Source organism: Caenorhabditis elegans, chromosome X (assembly GCF_000002985.6).
Source record: "Caenorhabditis elegans chromosome X".
Taxonomy (NCBI): Eukaryota; Metazoa; Nematoda; class Chromadorea; order Rhabditida; family Rhabditidae; genus Caenorhabditis; species Caenorhabditis elegans.
This window is the reverse complement of record NC_003284.9, coordinates 15,019,461-15,035,020: the sequence shown is the minus strand read 5'-3', so window position 1 is coordinate 15,035,020 and position 15,560 is coordinate 15,019,461. Positions and strand designations below refer to the sequence as shown.

Below are 15,560 nucleotides of genomic sequence, written 5' to 3'. Positions count from 1 at the left end.
GATCTGACTAACTAATCCCCCTCAATTAATCTCAGATGTGAGGGTGGAAATAAAAAATGTGGATGGCATTCGCAAAGAAGTTTTATCAGAGAAAGTAACAGTGAATTGAAGAGATTAATAGAGGGGATTAATTGGATGATAAAAAGAAGCGAGCAAGGTGAGATCAGTTATTCATTTTTCTCATTTCACACATTATTTGCACTTCTTACTATTTTCGAGTTGGTGCAGAAACTATCTTCAGGACTTTGGTCAAGTGCTGAAAATTCAAGTCAATGAGGTAAGAGCTTAATTAAATTTTGCACACAGTTTTTGTCTTGTAATTTGATCCAAAAACATAGCAAAGTTAGAAATAGATATGACATTGGAAAAATAGATTTTAACTTTCAATCTAACCGAATAATAAAACATGCGATCTATTTGTAAATTGATGATAATTATCTAATAAATATTCCGATGAACTTTTCAGATCTGAACCAAATATGAACCCTCATACCAACCTCAACAACGTATTCGACTTTCCTGATCTCCCGATGCTACTTCCAAAATCAGAAGCTTTGTCTGTAACCACCGATTTTTCTGTGCCACCAGTGCAACAGGGAGCTCAACAATTCCACCCGCCGCGCAATCTGGGACCACAGCTTGCTCGTCGCTGGAGCTGCGGCGATTCACAGCATGCCGACGAACCGCCCGCCTCCTACTACCATAACCTCGGCGTCGCCCTTCATAACCACTTTCAAATGTCGAATCAGCATTATTTATCGGATTTTGATTGTCCAACAACGGTTTCACCGATTTCATCTGCACATGAAACTGGGCAATTGCCACAATTGAGTCCGTATGATCATATTGGAAATCAGGATCCGCATATGTTCTCTCCCCATGCTTATGGAAACTCTAGTAAGTTAAATTTAGAAAGTTTATCAGCAAAAATATTTTTTCCAGTGATTCCTGACAATTCATATTTTGAAAATGCGTCACGCTCCATCTCTGCACCAAACGTTGGCAATTCAAGTAAGTCAAAGTTTTCAAGAATCGAAAACTGACCGCTAAAGTTTCATTGTCTTTAGAAAATTAATCTTTTTAAAAAAGATTATCAAAACTTGTTGCATTGATTCCATATTTAATCCCAGTAAAAAGTCAATGTTTTCAAGGATTACTAGAAACAGATCGGTACTAGTTAATCCAGAGGGTGGGAAATTCATGTAAAAACTTGAAAAATAGGGAAGAATGAATTAATATCAAAGTATAAAACAACTTTTTTATGAAAATTTAAATTTAAAATTTAACACTTGAAGTTTTGATAGTGACACGTTCACAAAAAAAAATCAGCATTTTGAATGTTTCACACTTCTGATTACTGTTTTGTTATGCTTACTATATCATTTTCCGAACGTAATTTTTCTAGAACCATATTCTAAAATGAATTTAAAATAAATTCATTGATCTATTTACGCCGACTAAAATAATTTATATTTTATTTATATGTATCCCTTTTTTTTAATTACATGAAAGGAATTGTGATACATAATTGTCCTTGATTTAGCTCTATTTCACCACACTGTAACATTTTTTCTACTCATTTCAAAATTAACTGTTCCAAACGGTCCAAAACTATTGTACATCATCTGAAATCCTTACTTTCCAGCTCTGAACCCTTCTCTGATGTCAAGCGACAATGCTCAAAGTTGTGGAGGCCGACGAAGATTCAGAACCAACTTCACCGAACTTCAATCCACCTTCCTTGAAGATTCATTCAAAGAATCACACTACCCGGATCACAAGGCCAAAAAGTATATGGCTGACTTTTTGAAAATTCCAGAGGATCGTATCACGGTGAGTGTACATAGTGTTTAATCTTTTTGAAATTGATCAAAATCTTGATTTTTATGCTATGAATAATTGAAGAAAAAAGAATATTACTAGTAGGATTTCCTTTGATGTCATCTGTAGAAGATTAGCCCCTCTGACACAATTTTCACTCTTTCAAAATCCTTTGGAATATAAAATAGAGCTCAAACGAAAATGATCATGTGCATCTTTGGATTCAAATGATTAGAAATGAAGATAAATGCTAAACATTTTATGAAACGACAGACCTATTCAAATAAGACAAGTTATAAGTTTCAGGTATAACGGGTATTTTTTTCTGATTGGAGGAGGGCAAGAATAATAGAGGAATTTTTTTTTTCAGAATTTAGTTCCACTCAACTCATGAGAAATTCATAAAGCTAATTTTTGATAATTGTTTACAATACATGTTGTAATTTCAACTTAACTGAAAAAAACCATGATTCCATCTTCCATTCTCAAAAACTACAACCTGCCATAAACCGATTCTTGATCACACTTGTTTTCCCATCTTCCCCTCCCTACCATAGGCTACGGTAGCGTATGCTGTCCACATGTGGGGGCCTCAACTCTCGAGTTGCAATTTACGAGCAACTATCTGTCACAATTGAAGTGAGCCAAATCGCTTCGAGAGATTTGATTTAACGCGAAAACACCAAGAAAACCACACACACACACAAACCAATAAATATTTCAATTATTCAAACTTCAGGTATGGTTTCAAAACCGACGCGCAAAATGGAGAAGGAAGGAGCACCGTCAACGGGATCGCACTCGGAATGAATCTTTCAGTGGAGGATCAAACTCGTTTGATTTTGCGTGTTTTTCTGCGCAACATCCAGATGATGGTCCGAATGCAAAGCATCCAAATTCTTTTGGTATTCCCAATCAACCGGTAAGGCTATTACAGATTAACAACTGAAAACTTCCGTATGAAAATAATTTGGCAAAAAATTTGATATTAAAGATCGAGTAGCGTCAGTGGGAATTTTGTATAATTATACTTATAATAATCCAAAACGACCAAATATGATAATAAAATACTTTTAAAAAAATGTTTAGACTTTTTTATAATTTCCGGTCAAAATTTTGGCAAATTGCCAAAATTTCGAAAAATATGAGCTTTTGAGGAAATCCCAAGCAATGTCGCATGTTCCGACACCTACGATGTTTTAATACAAATAATTAAAACAAAATTGTAGTATAAAAAATGTAAGAAAAAATTTGTTTTGGTCGACTTCCAAAATTATGAGTTGAAAAAACTGAGTAATTGTTACTTTTTTACAGTAAATAAAACATTTCAAAAATTGTTTGAAAAGGTTTCATATGATATTCGGTTATTCTGGCATTATAGGAGTAGTTTTAACACTTTCCCCACTGGCGCTACTCCACCTTTAATTAATGAATTAGCTAGTAACTATTCAACTTTCTAAAGTATTATTTATGTATAAAGCTTTGCTGAGCTGGAATTACAGACCGTGTTCATCTACTATTCTTTTGTCAAAAATAATTAGCCCTAAAAAAGCTATTCGAAAGTTTTTATAAAAGTTTTACAATGGCATGTTATCACTATAAACCATTGTAGTGAATAATTTTTATGGTTTACACAATTAATATATATATTTAAATTTCAGATGTCCCTTGACCAATTCCCAATGAACACTGAACAAGATTTTCCTGAATTTCCAAGCCTACAGGAGCATCAATAAGGCATCGATATACTATCTCAATATCATTTATTTGGATTTTTTAAGTTGAAATTTTGGTTGTTTTTTCTTCCTCTTAGAACAAATCAAAAAGCCAGTTTGTACCTGTTATACAGATCAAGAAATATGTATTTTGCAATTTTCTATGTTATTTTTTGACTTTTCATCTATATATTTTTCGTTTGTATATGTGATTATGTGCTTATTCTAGATTTTCATATCACTTTTTAACCGTTAGTTTTGTCAGATAATTAGATAATATTAATAAATAAAACCATTCATTCGAATCATTCATGAAAGTTTCTAAATCATTGGTGTTCATTATGAATTTCAGAAATTCGCAGGGCATTTTGAGATCAATTCAAGTAGCATTCAAAACTTCTTTTTTTTTTGAAAGATGATTGACCAAACAAAGTGGAACTATTGGAAATTTGGTGGGTAGGAACCCGTAATCATTCGTTTGGCAAATAAGGTTTAGGGCGGGAAAGTGATTTTGCTTTGGGCTGTTGACGGGTTCAAAATGATAATCATAATAATAATAATAATAATAAAAACATAAAATATTCTAAAATCTTGATTGAAGATAATTGAGGACAGTTCGAGAATAAAAGAAATCGAATCACAATGAAGTTATTGGAAATTTCAAATAACTTGAAGAGGGGGCGGTGTGATTAAGATTTCGTAGACACCGAGTAGATTTGCTTTCCAGTGCTAACCTGCAAGGTAAAACGTTTTTAAAAACTAAAAAGGTGCATAGCTTTCACAATTTAGGAAAAATTAAATCTCCGGCCGCTGCAAAAACTAATTCACCAAATTTCAGCGTTTTTTTTCTGAATTTTTTAGCATTTTTTAGTGAATTTTTCGAACTATGAAATTAAAAAATTAACATTGGTAAGTTTTTCAAAACATACCTGATCTTGAGATTCCGTATTTTCACCACTCTCAATATTTTTAGTTTTGTTCATTTCCTCCATCGGAACTCCATTTTTCGTGGCATTTCTTGCTTCAGGCACGTAAGTTCTTTCAGTTTCGAATCGATTCCTAGTTCTGAAAAAAATCATGTTTTAATTCAAATTTTTTGTTTAAAGAACTCACTTGAAGAACTCAAATGGCACTTTTGACAATTGCCGCTTCAGCGCTCCCTGGATTTCACTATTCAAGAAGCAATACAAGACCGCAATAAAAATACCCTGAAATCAGAAATCTTAGAAAAAAATCCTGGTGTACTCTTATCTCACCTGACTATGTTGTAAAATAGCCGAGCCGAGCATGTAGACAGAGCTCGGGTGCTCCGGCTCGTAAAAAAGAGGGATGTTTGAAATGCCGAGGAGTGGCACTAACAAAAGAGTTGCTTTTATTGTTCTCCTGGAAAGTGTTTTGTTATGTGTTTTTAAAATGGTTCAGTGATGGGAAAAGTTTGATTTATGGCATTGGAATTTGTATTGTTAAGAACATGTTTAGACTAGGAAGAGAATGAAAAAAAAACATGGGGTGATAGCTCAGTCGGTAGTGGTGGCCGCTAGAAATCTGGAGGTCATGAGTTCAAGACCGGCCTCACCCCCTAGGTTTTCAACCAGCCTCTACTGGAAAGTGGAGCAATCCACGACTGGATTATCGGCCAGAGTCCCCGGCTAGGACGTGGCTTGCATTAAGCTTGAATGCATAGCGCGTTAAAAATTAAAAAAGCTATGCACTAACCAAATTTTCTTGGATTCCGCAGAATTCTCCGTTCGTAACTTTTGCACCAATATCACCACAATCATAAGCAAGAATATAAGATTCATCTGGAAATAATATTGATTTAAATCCGATATGGCCATACAACAACTTACAATTAATGCGGATCCCATAGTTCCAGCAAGAATCCACAAATGGAGTCCCTGGGCATAAGGCAGCCAACAAAATGAATTTGTTTGTTGGCTGGATATGTATTGATGAACCAATGCCCATGCCGTTACAACCACGAACGGGACGCCCCACCCACACGCCAGGTAAAGAGACCATGGTGCATCACTGTGACGCATAGCGAATACAGTGAATCGACTGTAGAGGAAGGCGCCTTCGATCAACATCCACATGACGGACGCAACGTTGAAATATATGACGAACCAGAGAATAGCTTTGCAAATCCATTCCTGAAAATTGAAGAATGATGGTATATCGAAGAAATGATAGTATAGAGAAATGCAATATTCAAATTCCTCATTTGGAAAAAAAAAACTTTAATTTCTATAAGCGAGTAAGTATTTACTTGTAAGTAGACATATGTCAATCTGGGCGCCTGGAAATTTTTTTTAACCCGCGGTTTTTCAAAGGCGACCTGGATATATGACCTAGGACCTAGGATCTAGGATCCAGGTCCATGTCGCATTATCGTCAGCCTTACTTGTAAAGAACTGAAAGAGAAAGATATATAGAGTTGTTTGAAACATTCATAAGTTAAAATATCGAGAAACTTGCATCTGTTCGAGAGGTACGCTCAATTTTCGACATTTTGCATTTTGGAAACTTTTTAACTGATGACTATTACACTACTTTCCTACCTAGACAAAACCTATTCTAACCTGGGAAGTATTTTACAAAGTAAGGTAAGTTAGTAACTAGGACCTTCTACTATAAAATGGAACTATTGCCATTTTGAAATCCGGTGTTTGTACTAGTGCTCAACGCTTACAACTGTTTTTTTTTAACTTTAAAAAAACTAACGTAGTCCCAAAGAGGCAGCGGAGTTAATCTTGTACAATCTTGAAACACGTTCGTTGTTTGCACAATCGTCCAAATCGCCAAAACAGCAAATCGAAAAACGAACGCAGTTGCTAAGTTCTTGTGAATTGATAACCTCCGGCACTGAAACAAAAAAACACGATTAATTTTTGTAAATCGTGGTGTCAGTTGGTTAGAAACCTGAATCGAGTCAAATATCGAAAACAAAACGATTGCCGCCACTAGAAGTATGACAGATACAAAGGATAACGTTAAAGATACCGATATCACCAAGTCTCGAAGAACATCAGGACACTGAAAAGTTATTTTTGTAAAGTAGAACATCTATTGTTTAGACGTACAACTCTGCAAAATCCTTGTAGACATTGAGCATATTCCTCAACAACTTTGATGCACATTGTGTAATTCGAGTCCTGCCATACGCCCATACTGTTGCAATTCCGGGAAACCATGTATCTGTCTGAAATTCAAGTGTGTATAGCTGGATTGGAGCATTGCTATTCGGGCTTGTATAGTGCGGCGCGGAACCCCGAACGTGTCGGCCGCTTCCAAATTACTACTTTTGCACTTGGTTGTGCACAAAAATAACTTTAACGTCTTTGTTGTATTTTTGGTGTCCTAAAAATACCCAGTATCCGAGAATTCGACAATCCCTTAGATTGCCCATTTTTACTCACACCTAACCTTCCCATTCCAGCCCCAGCATTGCGTAACGCAACAATAGTCTGTTTCTTCAGGGAATTACCATAGTTTACTAGTCATATATTCAAGAATTATGTTCGCGCGTTTCTTTGTTCTTCTCATCTTGTATCCTTCCTTCTCGTCGGGAGCCGAAAATTTTCCCTACACAATTTTACAAAATACTAGCGGCTAGAAGAAAAAAGCAGGCAAAGTTTTGAGTGTTGCGCTCTGCCTTTTTTTTTCTCTTTGTTTTTCGCACTAGCTGCCGGAAGCATCGGCGTTGCGTCGAGTTTGATGAATGACTAAGATAAAAGTATCACCAGAAACGAGCAAAAACGCTTCTCGATTTTTTTTTTTCGAGGAATCCATCGGCTTAAAACCGAGTGGAAGGCATTCGTGTCTTTGTGGTTTGACGTGTGTTCCAGGAGTTGAGCTTTTTATAAATGGCTCTAGATAAACATAGCAAACTACAGAGCAATCGGTCAGAAAGTTCATGTGAGCTCGCTCAAAAGAACGGGAAGATGAGGATCTAATAAAAGACAACAACTAAAAACAGGAGCCAAGACAAACTAATTGTACATTAATTGAAACATGTCTTAACAGTTGAGCAGATTATGTAAAATATTGGAATACTTAAAGGTGGAGTAGCGTCAGTGGGGATTTTTTGTTGGCCGACTTCCTAAATTATGAGTTACTGAACACCCATAGCTTGCTGAATAGCTCCCAATAGCAACATGTGCACATTATCACATGTTAAGGGCTAGTGGAGCTACAGCTTTTAATTTTTGAAAATTACTACACTGATACTTTGAAAGATCATCTTCTTAATAGGTCACTACAAGAAATTTAGCTGCATACGGGCACTGTGAACCAGAAAAAAGTAGATCTGAAATTGCTTTCAGGAAATTTTAATTTTTCAAATTTTCTGGGCAAAGTCATGTAAAAATTTTCAGTCAGAACATAGCTAAAAGTTATTTTCAACCACACAATTATTTCAGAAACAAATCTAATTTCAGAAGTCTACTTTTTATTCTTCCAATACCATTGATGTACTCATAATACACTTGCTAACCCTTCATGAAAAAAAAAACGTCCCATTCAATTAAGAAACAAATCAACGATTTACTTTTTTTGTTTTTCTAACCTTCATGGAGTATCTGAAGCGTTCATCAGTACCTAATCGCAAATTGCGGAAGTATTTTTCAACGCTTCCGTTTTTAGAAATTTCAACAAACCTTTAATTTCTTCGCACCCAGGAATTGCAGTGCAAAATGTGAATGGGCAGTCTCGGGTCATCTGCTGTCCAATATGTGCACTTGCCCAACATAATGATTTGTCAAAGTCAACTGAACAACCTCTGAAATGGCATAAATTTAATAATTCCTAATGATTAAATTTAACATTTTGAAACCTACAGGCTAAAATAAATAAATCAATTATTCACGTGGTGCCAGGTATGATCTACAAAAAATGCGGGAATTTTTCGCTTAAAAAATGTGACGTCACCACATTCTTAACCATGCTAAATCAGTTGAGAACTCTGCGTCTGTTCTCCCGCACTTTTTGTAGATCTACGTAGATCAAGTCGATATGCGACACTCTGACACCACGTGAGTTTGAAACTAGAACCTTTAAAAAAACTGAACACTGGAACTTGACCCACCCCGGATTATACGAACTGTTTTCCAGTTTTTTCAATTCTTGGCAGGCTGCATACTCGGCTCGTATAATACTTGTCATTGAGCAACAAGTTTCTGAAAGGTTGACAATGTAGGAAGAAGAAATCTGCGCAAAAGGACTGAAAATGACAATAACACGTCGAGTTCATAGTGGGTGGCAAAGAAGGGGTGAAAAAGGGAGGGGATGATGCTCCGGGCAAAAGAGGCAAAAGAGGGGGGGGGGGGGGGACAAAACTATTTTATTTTAGTGAGATGAAGAAAAAAAAAGAGAAAAAAGAGTGAATAAAACAAGTAATGGTGCGGCACGACCCGACGCCCTGAATGAAAATTGAGCCGTTAGTAGTAGCACCATTGAGATCTGTGAGAAAACAAAGAGCAGTCACAGAAAAGCCAATGGCTTACAGATTTCTAGGATGCCCGAGCAAAGGGCAATTGAGATTAGGCAACAATTTAGAGATTGTCTGAGATTAATTATAACTTGACATGTCTGCTTGCAAATCACAAACATAATAACAGATCTAGATATTCCTAAAGTTGGTTTCACGGATGTAAGAAGTCGATTTAGCAGCAGCAAAAATAAATATAAATAAATATGAAACCGAGAATAAGAGCACCGATGTGGAATATATAGAGTCCGGTTTTTGCCAGAACCTTCAAAGTATTTTGAAATGGTGAGGAAAGAAAGGATTACACGCCTCACTGCCAGATCCTGATTCATGGGTTTCCTTTTGTCATATAAGGTCTAAGAACCCACTAAAAAAGAGGCGACCAAGAACTCTTCAAAAAAAAAAAGAGGAAACTACATTCATTAGTCCCTTTTCACGGCGTGGAAATAATACTTCTAGGTTTACTCGCAATAAAAATAAGACTCGAATAGAAAAGGCTCAAACACCAATTGGAATAGGGAGGGGGGGGGGGGGGGGGGGGGGTGAAAAAGGAGTTGAAGTTGCTCAAATTGGCTTGGTGAAATGTTGAAAAGAAATGAAGAGGAAGGCGAACAAGCCGACCGAACAAGCTCGAACTTTTTGAATTAAAATGAACTTTTGCTGAGAGCAAAAATCCAAGCATAAGAAAGAACACGCCAACTGTCGGCTGCCCCCCCCCCCCCCCCCAAAAAAATTGTTTATTCTTAAAGATATTAAAAAGTTGCTTCTCAGGAAAATGAAGATAGATTGGCCTGCATAAAAAGTTGTTGTTGTTGTAGTATTCCCGGGTATTAAAGTGAAGAAATGTCGTGTAATTACCAAATGATTGGAAATGCAGATGCAAATGATCGGACAACCAATAGATGATTAGCTGGGTAAAGCTTACACGTAGGTTTAGGAGTTGTATGAAGTTAAAGCATTAAAGAAGGAGTAGCTTCAAAGGGGGTTTGTTTGAATACACTCATTATAGTCAAATGTGGGCGGAAATCACAAAAACGTGTACTTTTGAACATTTTCAAACAAGTCAGTTTCGGAAAATTTTCAAACAAAAAACTGGCCGTTTGAAAAAAAAATTGGGCATCGCATGTTTGAACCTCTACAATGTTGATTAAAAAAATTGAAATGTAACTTAAAGGTGGAGTAGCGCCAGTTACTGTCAAAACGTGACAGTTACTCAGTTTTTGCCACTCATAATTTTGGAAGTCGACCTGAAAAAAAAAATTTTCTACACTTTTTATACTGTAATTTTGTTTTAATTATTTGTATTAAAACATTGTAGGGGTCGGAACATGTGGCATTTCTTTGAAATTCCTCAAAAGCTCATATTTTTCAAAATTTTGGCAGTTTGCAAAAACTTCGGAAATTATGAAAAATCATTTTTGGAGTGTTTTATTATGATATTTGGTCGTTTTGAATCACGATAGATTTAGATTTAGATTTAGACAAAATCCCCACTGACGCTACTCAACCTTTAAATAGGAACGTCTTAGAAAACCAACAAATTTTAGTTGCCTTCTTTTTTATGAACTTATGAAATGCGAAAAGTAAGTAATTGCACTTTTAACTTTAATGAAACAATTTTACAAGAAATGTTAAAATGTATTCATGGTGTTTAATTAATTACTGTTACGATATTTTGCCATATTGGCGTTTCTTAAGCCAGAATTCTTAGTTGACATGTTTGAAAATTATACGAAAAAGGAAAAACCTCACAATTTTTAATTCAAATCATAAGAAAATTGGGTGTTTTTTTTCATCTTGAAGATAATATTTCCATTATTTTAGAAATTGAGTGTACTGTTGATGCATCGTAGTCAAAAGAATTAGGCCCTTAAAAGCGTCCGCTTCAATTCTCACTTAAGTACCATATTTTCTCAATAGGTGTTAAATAACTTAACTTTTCAAATTTAATGTCACCTTCCCTGTTACGTTAAAATAAAGTGCACATTTGCAGATTTTCAAAATTTCATGCACACTTTGATTTGTTATTGGTCCTCTGTTTTTGTGCCAATTTTTCTTTTTCTAGTTGTTTTTTCCCAGATAATTAGTTGAACCACTTTTGAAATAAAAAGTGAAAAAGAAAGAGAGAAGGGGGGAACTTAATCTTCTAGTTTTTATAGAAATCTATTCAATTTCTCTATTTATAGAACACTCATTTGCTTCTGTTTTCTTCTCACTTACGGCGTTCGATTGCACATACTATTTCAATGGACCATGATTTTAAGAGAGAAAGAACAAAACAACAAAAAAAGGAAAATTCTAGCATGTGCTAACCGTTGTTTGTGACACTTTGAGCTATGGATGAGAAATCGAAACAACACACGAACACCTAAAACATATCCCGTCACTCCATAATTAACTTCTTAGTAAATAGCAAAGAGTACGGTAGTTGCCAAAAAAACAAGAAAAGAAAATGGAAAAAGTGAAGTCAAAACACAGTAAAATGAAGTTTTAAACATGTTTTACAACCAATTGAGTACGATCATACGATCCTTTAATTGTTGCGTAACAAAACAATTTGAAGAATCAAAGGTTATCGAAAAAAAATAGGAGTCACCGTTGTTTGTATATGTGTATACAAACAGCGCCGGTTGACTCAAATTTCAACAAAAAATCAACTTGACTTTGGTTTTAATTGCTTAATTTCTCACACCTTACGATTTCTATATAACTATATAGCACTTGTGATGTGTAGTTGGGTAGAGTTAATTTGAACTGGAAAAATAAAAAAAATGCTCGGAGAAAAGAACATTTCTAAGAACGAGAGTGACGTTGTGGTGTTTGAAACTACATAAGATAATTAAATTGAAGAAAACAAGACAATCTTCTAGCCAGAGAAATGTTTAAAAATAGATAAGATATAACTGGCTAAAGTTTTGCATAGCGACTTCAAGATTGGCAGGCGTTCAGAGATGTGCAGCTGTCACATGCCTACCTATCCACCTACTACCTATTTTTTCTGAAATATTGTTCAAATTGGCGTACTTGAAATTTAAAACGAAGGAACAAGATTTAATCTGGAAATATTGACTGAACTCAAAGCAAAGCATATGAAACCTTGTAGAAACATCTATAACCAACCAGACTTGATGTTTCTAAACCATTACGGAACGGTAAACATAAAAATTGTCCGTTTGGTTCAAGAGTGAGTCGAAAAAGCCTCCTGCGGGCAAGAGATTTATCAGGGTTACTGCTGGTGTTCATATCTCTTCTAGTCTAAATACAATTTAAGACTGGGTGAGCTTTTGGGGTGAGGTGGGATTGAACTTGCGACCTTTTGGGTGACAGTGCTACACCACTACCACTAAGCCACCCGTGCTCGCCATCCGCCCTTTTCTTAAAAATGATTTTTCGCAGGAAGAAAATAATTAGACTCCAATCATTTCAAATTTTGTGAATTTGTCTAAATCGTTATTAGCTCGCACTATGCAAAATCTAAATTATCAATTTTAGCCGGCTTACAAATTTAACAAAGTGTGATGGTCTAGTTATAAAAAATAAACATACATTTAAAGGTAAAGCTAATAATATATGTTCCAAAATTTCAAATTTTGTGGAATTCATAAAACACCTCGGCCAGCATTTTTCTCAAAGGGTAACGTTCAAACTCTCCACGCGCAAACTCGAAATGTACACTTGCAAGTTCAGAAAAATTTTCGTGAACTCGGTAACAATTCCTAGTACGAACCGGAGCGGAACAAAATGAACAAAATGGAATGAGCCTGGAATTGGGCGACGGCGTGCGTCGAAATAAGAATAGTCAACAAGATTGTAAAAAAGGGAAGCAATTTGAGGCAAGCGAAAATGTTTTTAAAACTAATTAGTCCCCTCGCACCCTCGAAAACTAAAAAAAAAAGAAACGTGGAAAAGACACCCGAACTTTTTTCCTTCGGTCGTTACATATTCGCCCTCTTGCCTGAAATGTCTATTTCAAAATGTGGCTTACCCCCAAAAATGCGTACTCTTGAGAATTGGAAATTATTCCAACACGAAATGTTTTGATCTGAGGGGGAGGCGGAAAGAAGGGAACGCATATGCATTTTTATATTTCTCTCTTATTTTTGACAAATTTAACGTTTTGCACTTTTTGTCTCGCCGTTACAAAACACAAAGGCTAGTTAATTTAATTTTAGAGCAATTCGCCTTACGTTCTAAAATGTGGATTTTCTCATCCTAAACTTTATTTGAAGCTCGAAAAAAAAACAATCAACGGCATTCTGCAAATTAAAGGTAATTCAGAAAATAGCCAGACAGGCTAAAACTAAATCCGCAGAACTCTACGGACGACTTTCCCAAAGACAATGTAAAGGGGAAAATAAAAAGAAACTAGATAAACCGGAAAGATAGCAAGCGATGACTTCTAGAATAGGAAGCAGAAACAAAAGAAAAACAACAAAAAACAAAGGAAATGGGGGAAAAAGGTTGATTTATAACCTTCGGTGCGTTATTTTTGTGTTGAAAAAAGAATAAAGCGGTATCTGATAAGAATTGGCTCGGAAATGAGCATCTTGGGATATTGGGGTTTACCAAAAAACTGAAGAAAAAACAAAAAGTTTCTTTTTTATTCTGCTTGCGATCATTTTTCCAGAGATCACACTTTTGATAATACGGACCAGTCTTGCTGCAGTAAAACAAAAATGTTGAAAAAAACGTTGAAAAACAACAAATAACTACCACCTAATTTTCAGATCAAAAATAGCCATCTTAAGCCAAGAACAATATTTTAATCTGAATAAAATCTGTAGATGTTGTTCAAATACACTTGTTATTCAACAATTTGAAATATCATGGTGAAATAATTAAGATAGAAATAGATTTTTAACATTTTCAGTCAGTTCTGGTAAGATGCCAGTTTACAAGACATTATGGATTTTTGAAATAGTTAGAGCATTGCAGCAAGTGCACAAAATTTCCAATTACGAGCTTGTACGCTGTAAAAAAAATTTTAAAAAAGAAACAAAAAAGTTCCATTCAACTATACCCGCCAAGTATGGATTAAAAAAATTAAAAGATTAAATGACGATCCGTTCTTCAAGCGCTTTGCACTGCGGATCTTGGATTCAAAAACACTGCCTGGAGGTGATCCCACTGGCCTATAATTTAAGCTACGTTCTAGCCGGGGACTGTGGCCGATAGTCCAGTAGTAGATTGCTCCACTTCACCGATAGAGGCTGGGTGAACCTAAGTAGATGAGGCCGGACTTGATCTTGTGACCTCCAGTTTGCTAGCGACCACCACTACCGACTGAGCTATGCTGCACAGGCTTCAAATATTACAATTACAAATATATCAGGATCAAAATTTCGAATTACGAGCTTGTACGTTGTAAAAGAAAATTTTAACAAAAAAACAAAAACAAAAAAGGTCCATTCAACTATACCCGTAAAATATGGATGGTAACATATTCGTCATAAATTAAAAAAAAATCTGGGAACTGTTCATCTGATTTCTTAGACTTTTTGGTACTTTTTTTGTTTTTTGTTAAAGGTGGTGTACCGAATTTGAGACTGTGCTTTTTAAACTCAAAATGACCCAAAACTACCGAATTTTGTAATGAGAAGTTTTGAAAATTTCTCAAAAAAAAGTTATGGAGGTTCAAAGTTTTGGAAAAAAAGCTAATTTTCAGCTAAAAACACAACTTTTTTCAATTTCTTGGAACTTGCCCCACTGACCATAAATTTATTCAAATCAACGAATAAACGCCTAATACAAAACCAAAGTATTTATTGGAGGGTCTAAAAAAGCAAAGTTTCAAATTTCGGTAAACCACCTTTAATATCACAGAGAGGGTGCAATATCGAGTTAAAAATCATTTAAAAGATATGACCGCTTACCTTCAGCAACTTCAAGAAAATAACAAAAACATCGACTTATCCTTCAAAAATCTCAAATATCATCATCTTACTCTATTTTCAGCACGACAAACCACTTTAAAAACGTTCCAATTCTTTAAATTTCCATTCGTCTCTTTCCGATCTTTATAGTGGCAGCAAGTTCTCAAAGATTAATGAAAACATCAAAATTCATGGACATGGCGTGGACATAATTCACCTTCCGTTTCTGTCACAACACTTATTTATGGTGCTGTTATACGACTTTCTAGGTTCGACGGAAATAAGGAGTTTACCAACTAACGGAGGCGTGAAAAATACGAAGAAAGGTCGGAAGTTTAGCGGTCGGCTGAATATCTTGTTTTGGCCATTGGCTTTGTGGAAACAAAGGTCTAAAGTTCTCGGTTTTTTAGTCAACTCCTAGAAAAAAATAGTGGCTGAAATTCTAAAATTGGGACCCATAAAAAGGTGCCTATCTATTTTGAGAAATGTCTCCGGAAGCGAGAAAACATCTACGGTGAGACGGAAGAGAGAGAGAAACACGGCGGGAAACGAGAATTTAGAGGTGCACAGGATAATCTTGATACATATGAGATAGGATGAGTGAAGAGTATTTGAGGCAGTTGTGAGCAGAGGAAATGATGAAGAAGGGGAAGATGATAAAGG

At 35.5% G+C, this 15,560-nt stretch overlaps 2 protein-coding genes and 2 non-coding genes across 4 annotated transcripts; 2 read left to right on the top strand and 2 right to left on the bottom strand.

The window, feature by feature from the left end:
• The first annotated feature begins 188 nt into the window (after window positions 1–188).
• On the top strand, window positions 189–3,841 carry dsc-1 (Homeobox protein dsc-1). The gene is made up of 6 exons (NM_078096.4): window positions 189–277; window positions 467–897; window positions 943–1,011; window positions 1,646–1,833; window positions 2,561–2,743; window positions 3,483–3,841. The coding sequence occupies exons 2-6, from the start codon at window positions 480–482 to the stop codon at window positions 3,555–3,557; spliced, it is 933 nt and encodes a 310-aa protein (NP_510497.1). The 5' UTR covers window positions 189–277; window positions 467–479; the 3' UTR covers window positions 3,558–3,841.
• C18B12.15 lies at window positions 613–759 on the bottom strand. Its single transcript, NR_072654.1, has one exon. It is a non-coding gene; the product is annotated as an Unclassified non-coding RNA C18B12.15 (non-coding RNA).
• seb-3 (G_PROTEIN_RECEP_F2_4 domain-containing protein) lies at window positions 3,819–8,713 on the bottom strand. Its single transcript, NM_078095.7, has 11 exons — window positions 8,623–8,713; window positions 8,195–8,316; window positions 6,620–6,738; window positions 6,459–6,572; window positions 6,261–6,401; window positions 5,387–5,689; window positions 5,253–5,338; window positions 4,793–4,919; window positions 4,650–4,744; window positions 4,466–4,601; window positions 3,819–4,270 (listed from the first exon to the last, which is right to left on the bottom strand). The coding sequence occupies exons 1-11, from the start codon at window positions 8,697–8,699 to the stop codon at window positions 4,226–4,228; spliced, it is 1,365 nt and encodes a 454-aa protein (NP_510496.1). The 5' UTR covers window positions 8,700–8,713; the 3' UTR covers window positions 3,819–4,225.
• On the top strand, window positions 7,145–7,272 carry C18B12.13. The gene has a single exon (NR_072653.1). It is a non-coding gene; the product is annotated as an Unclassified non-coding RNA C18B12.13 (non-coding RNA).
• Window positions 8,714–15,560: the final 6,847 nt, after the last annotated feature.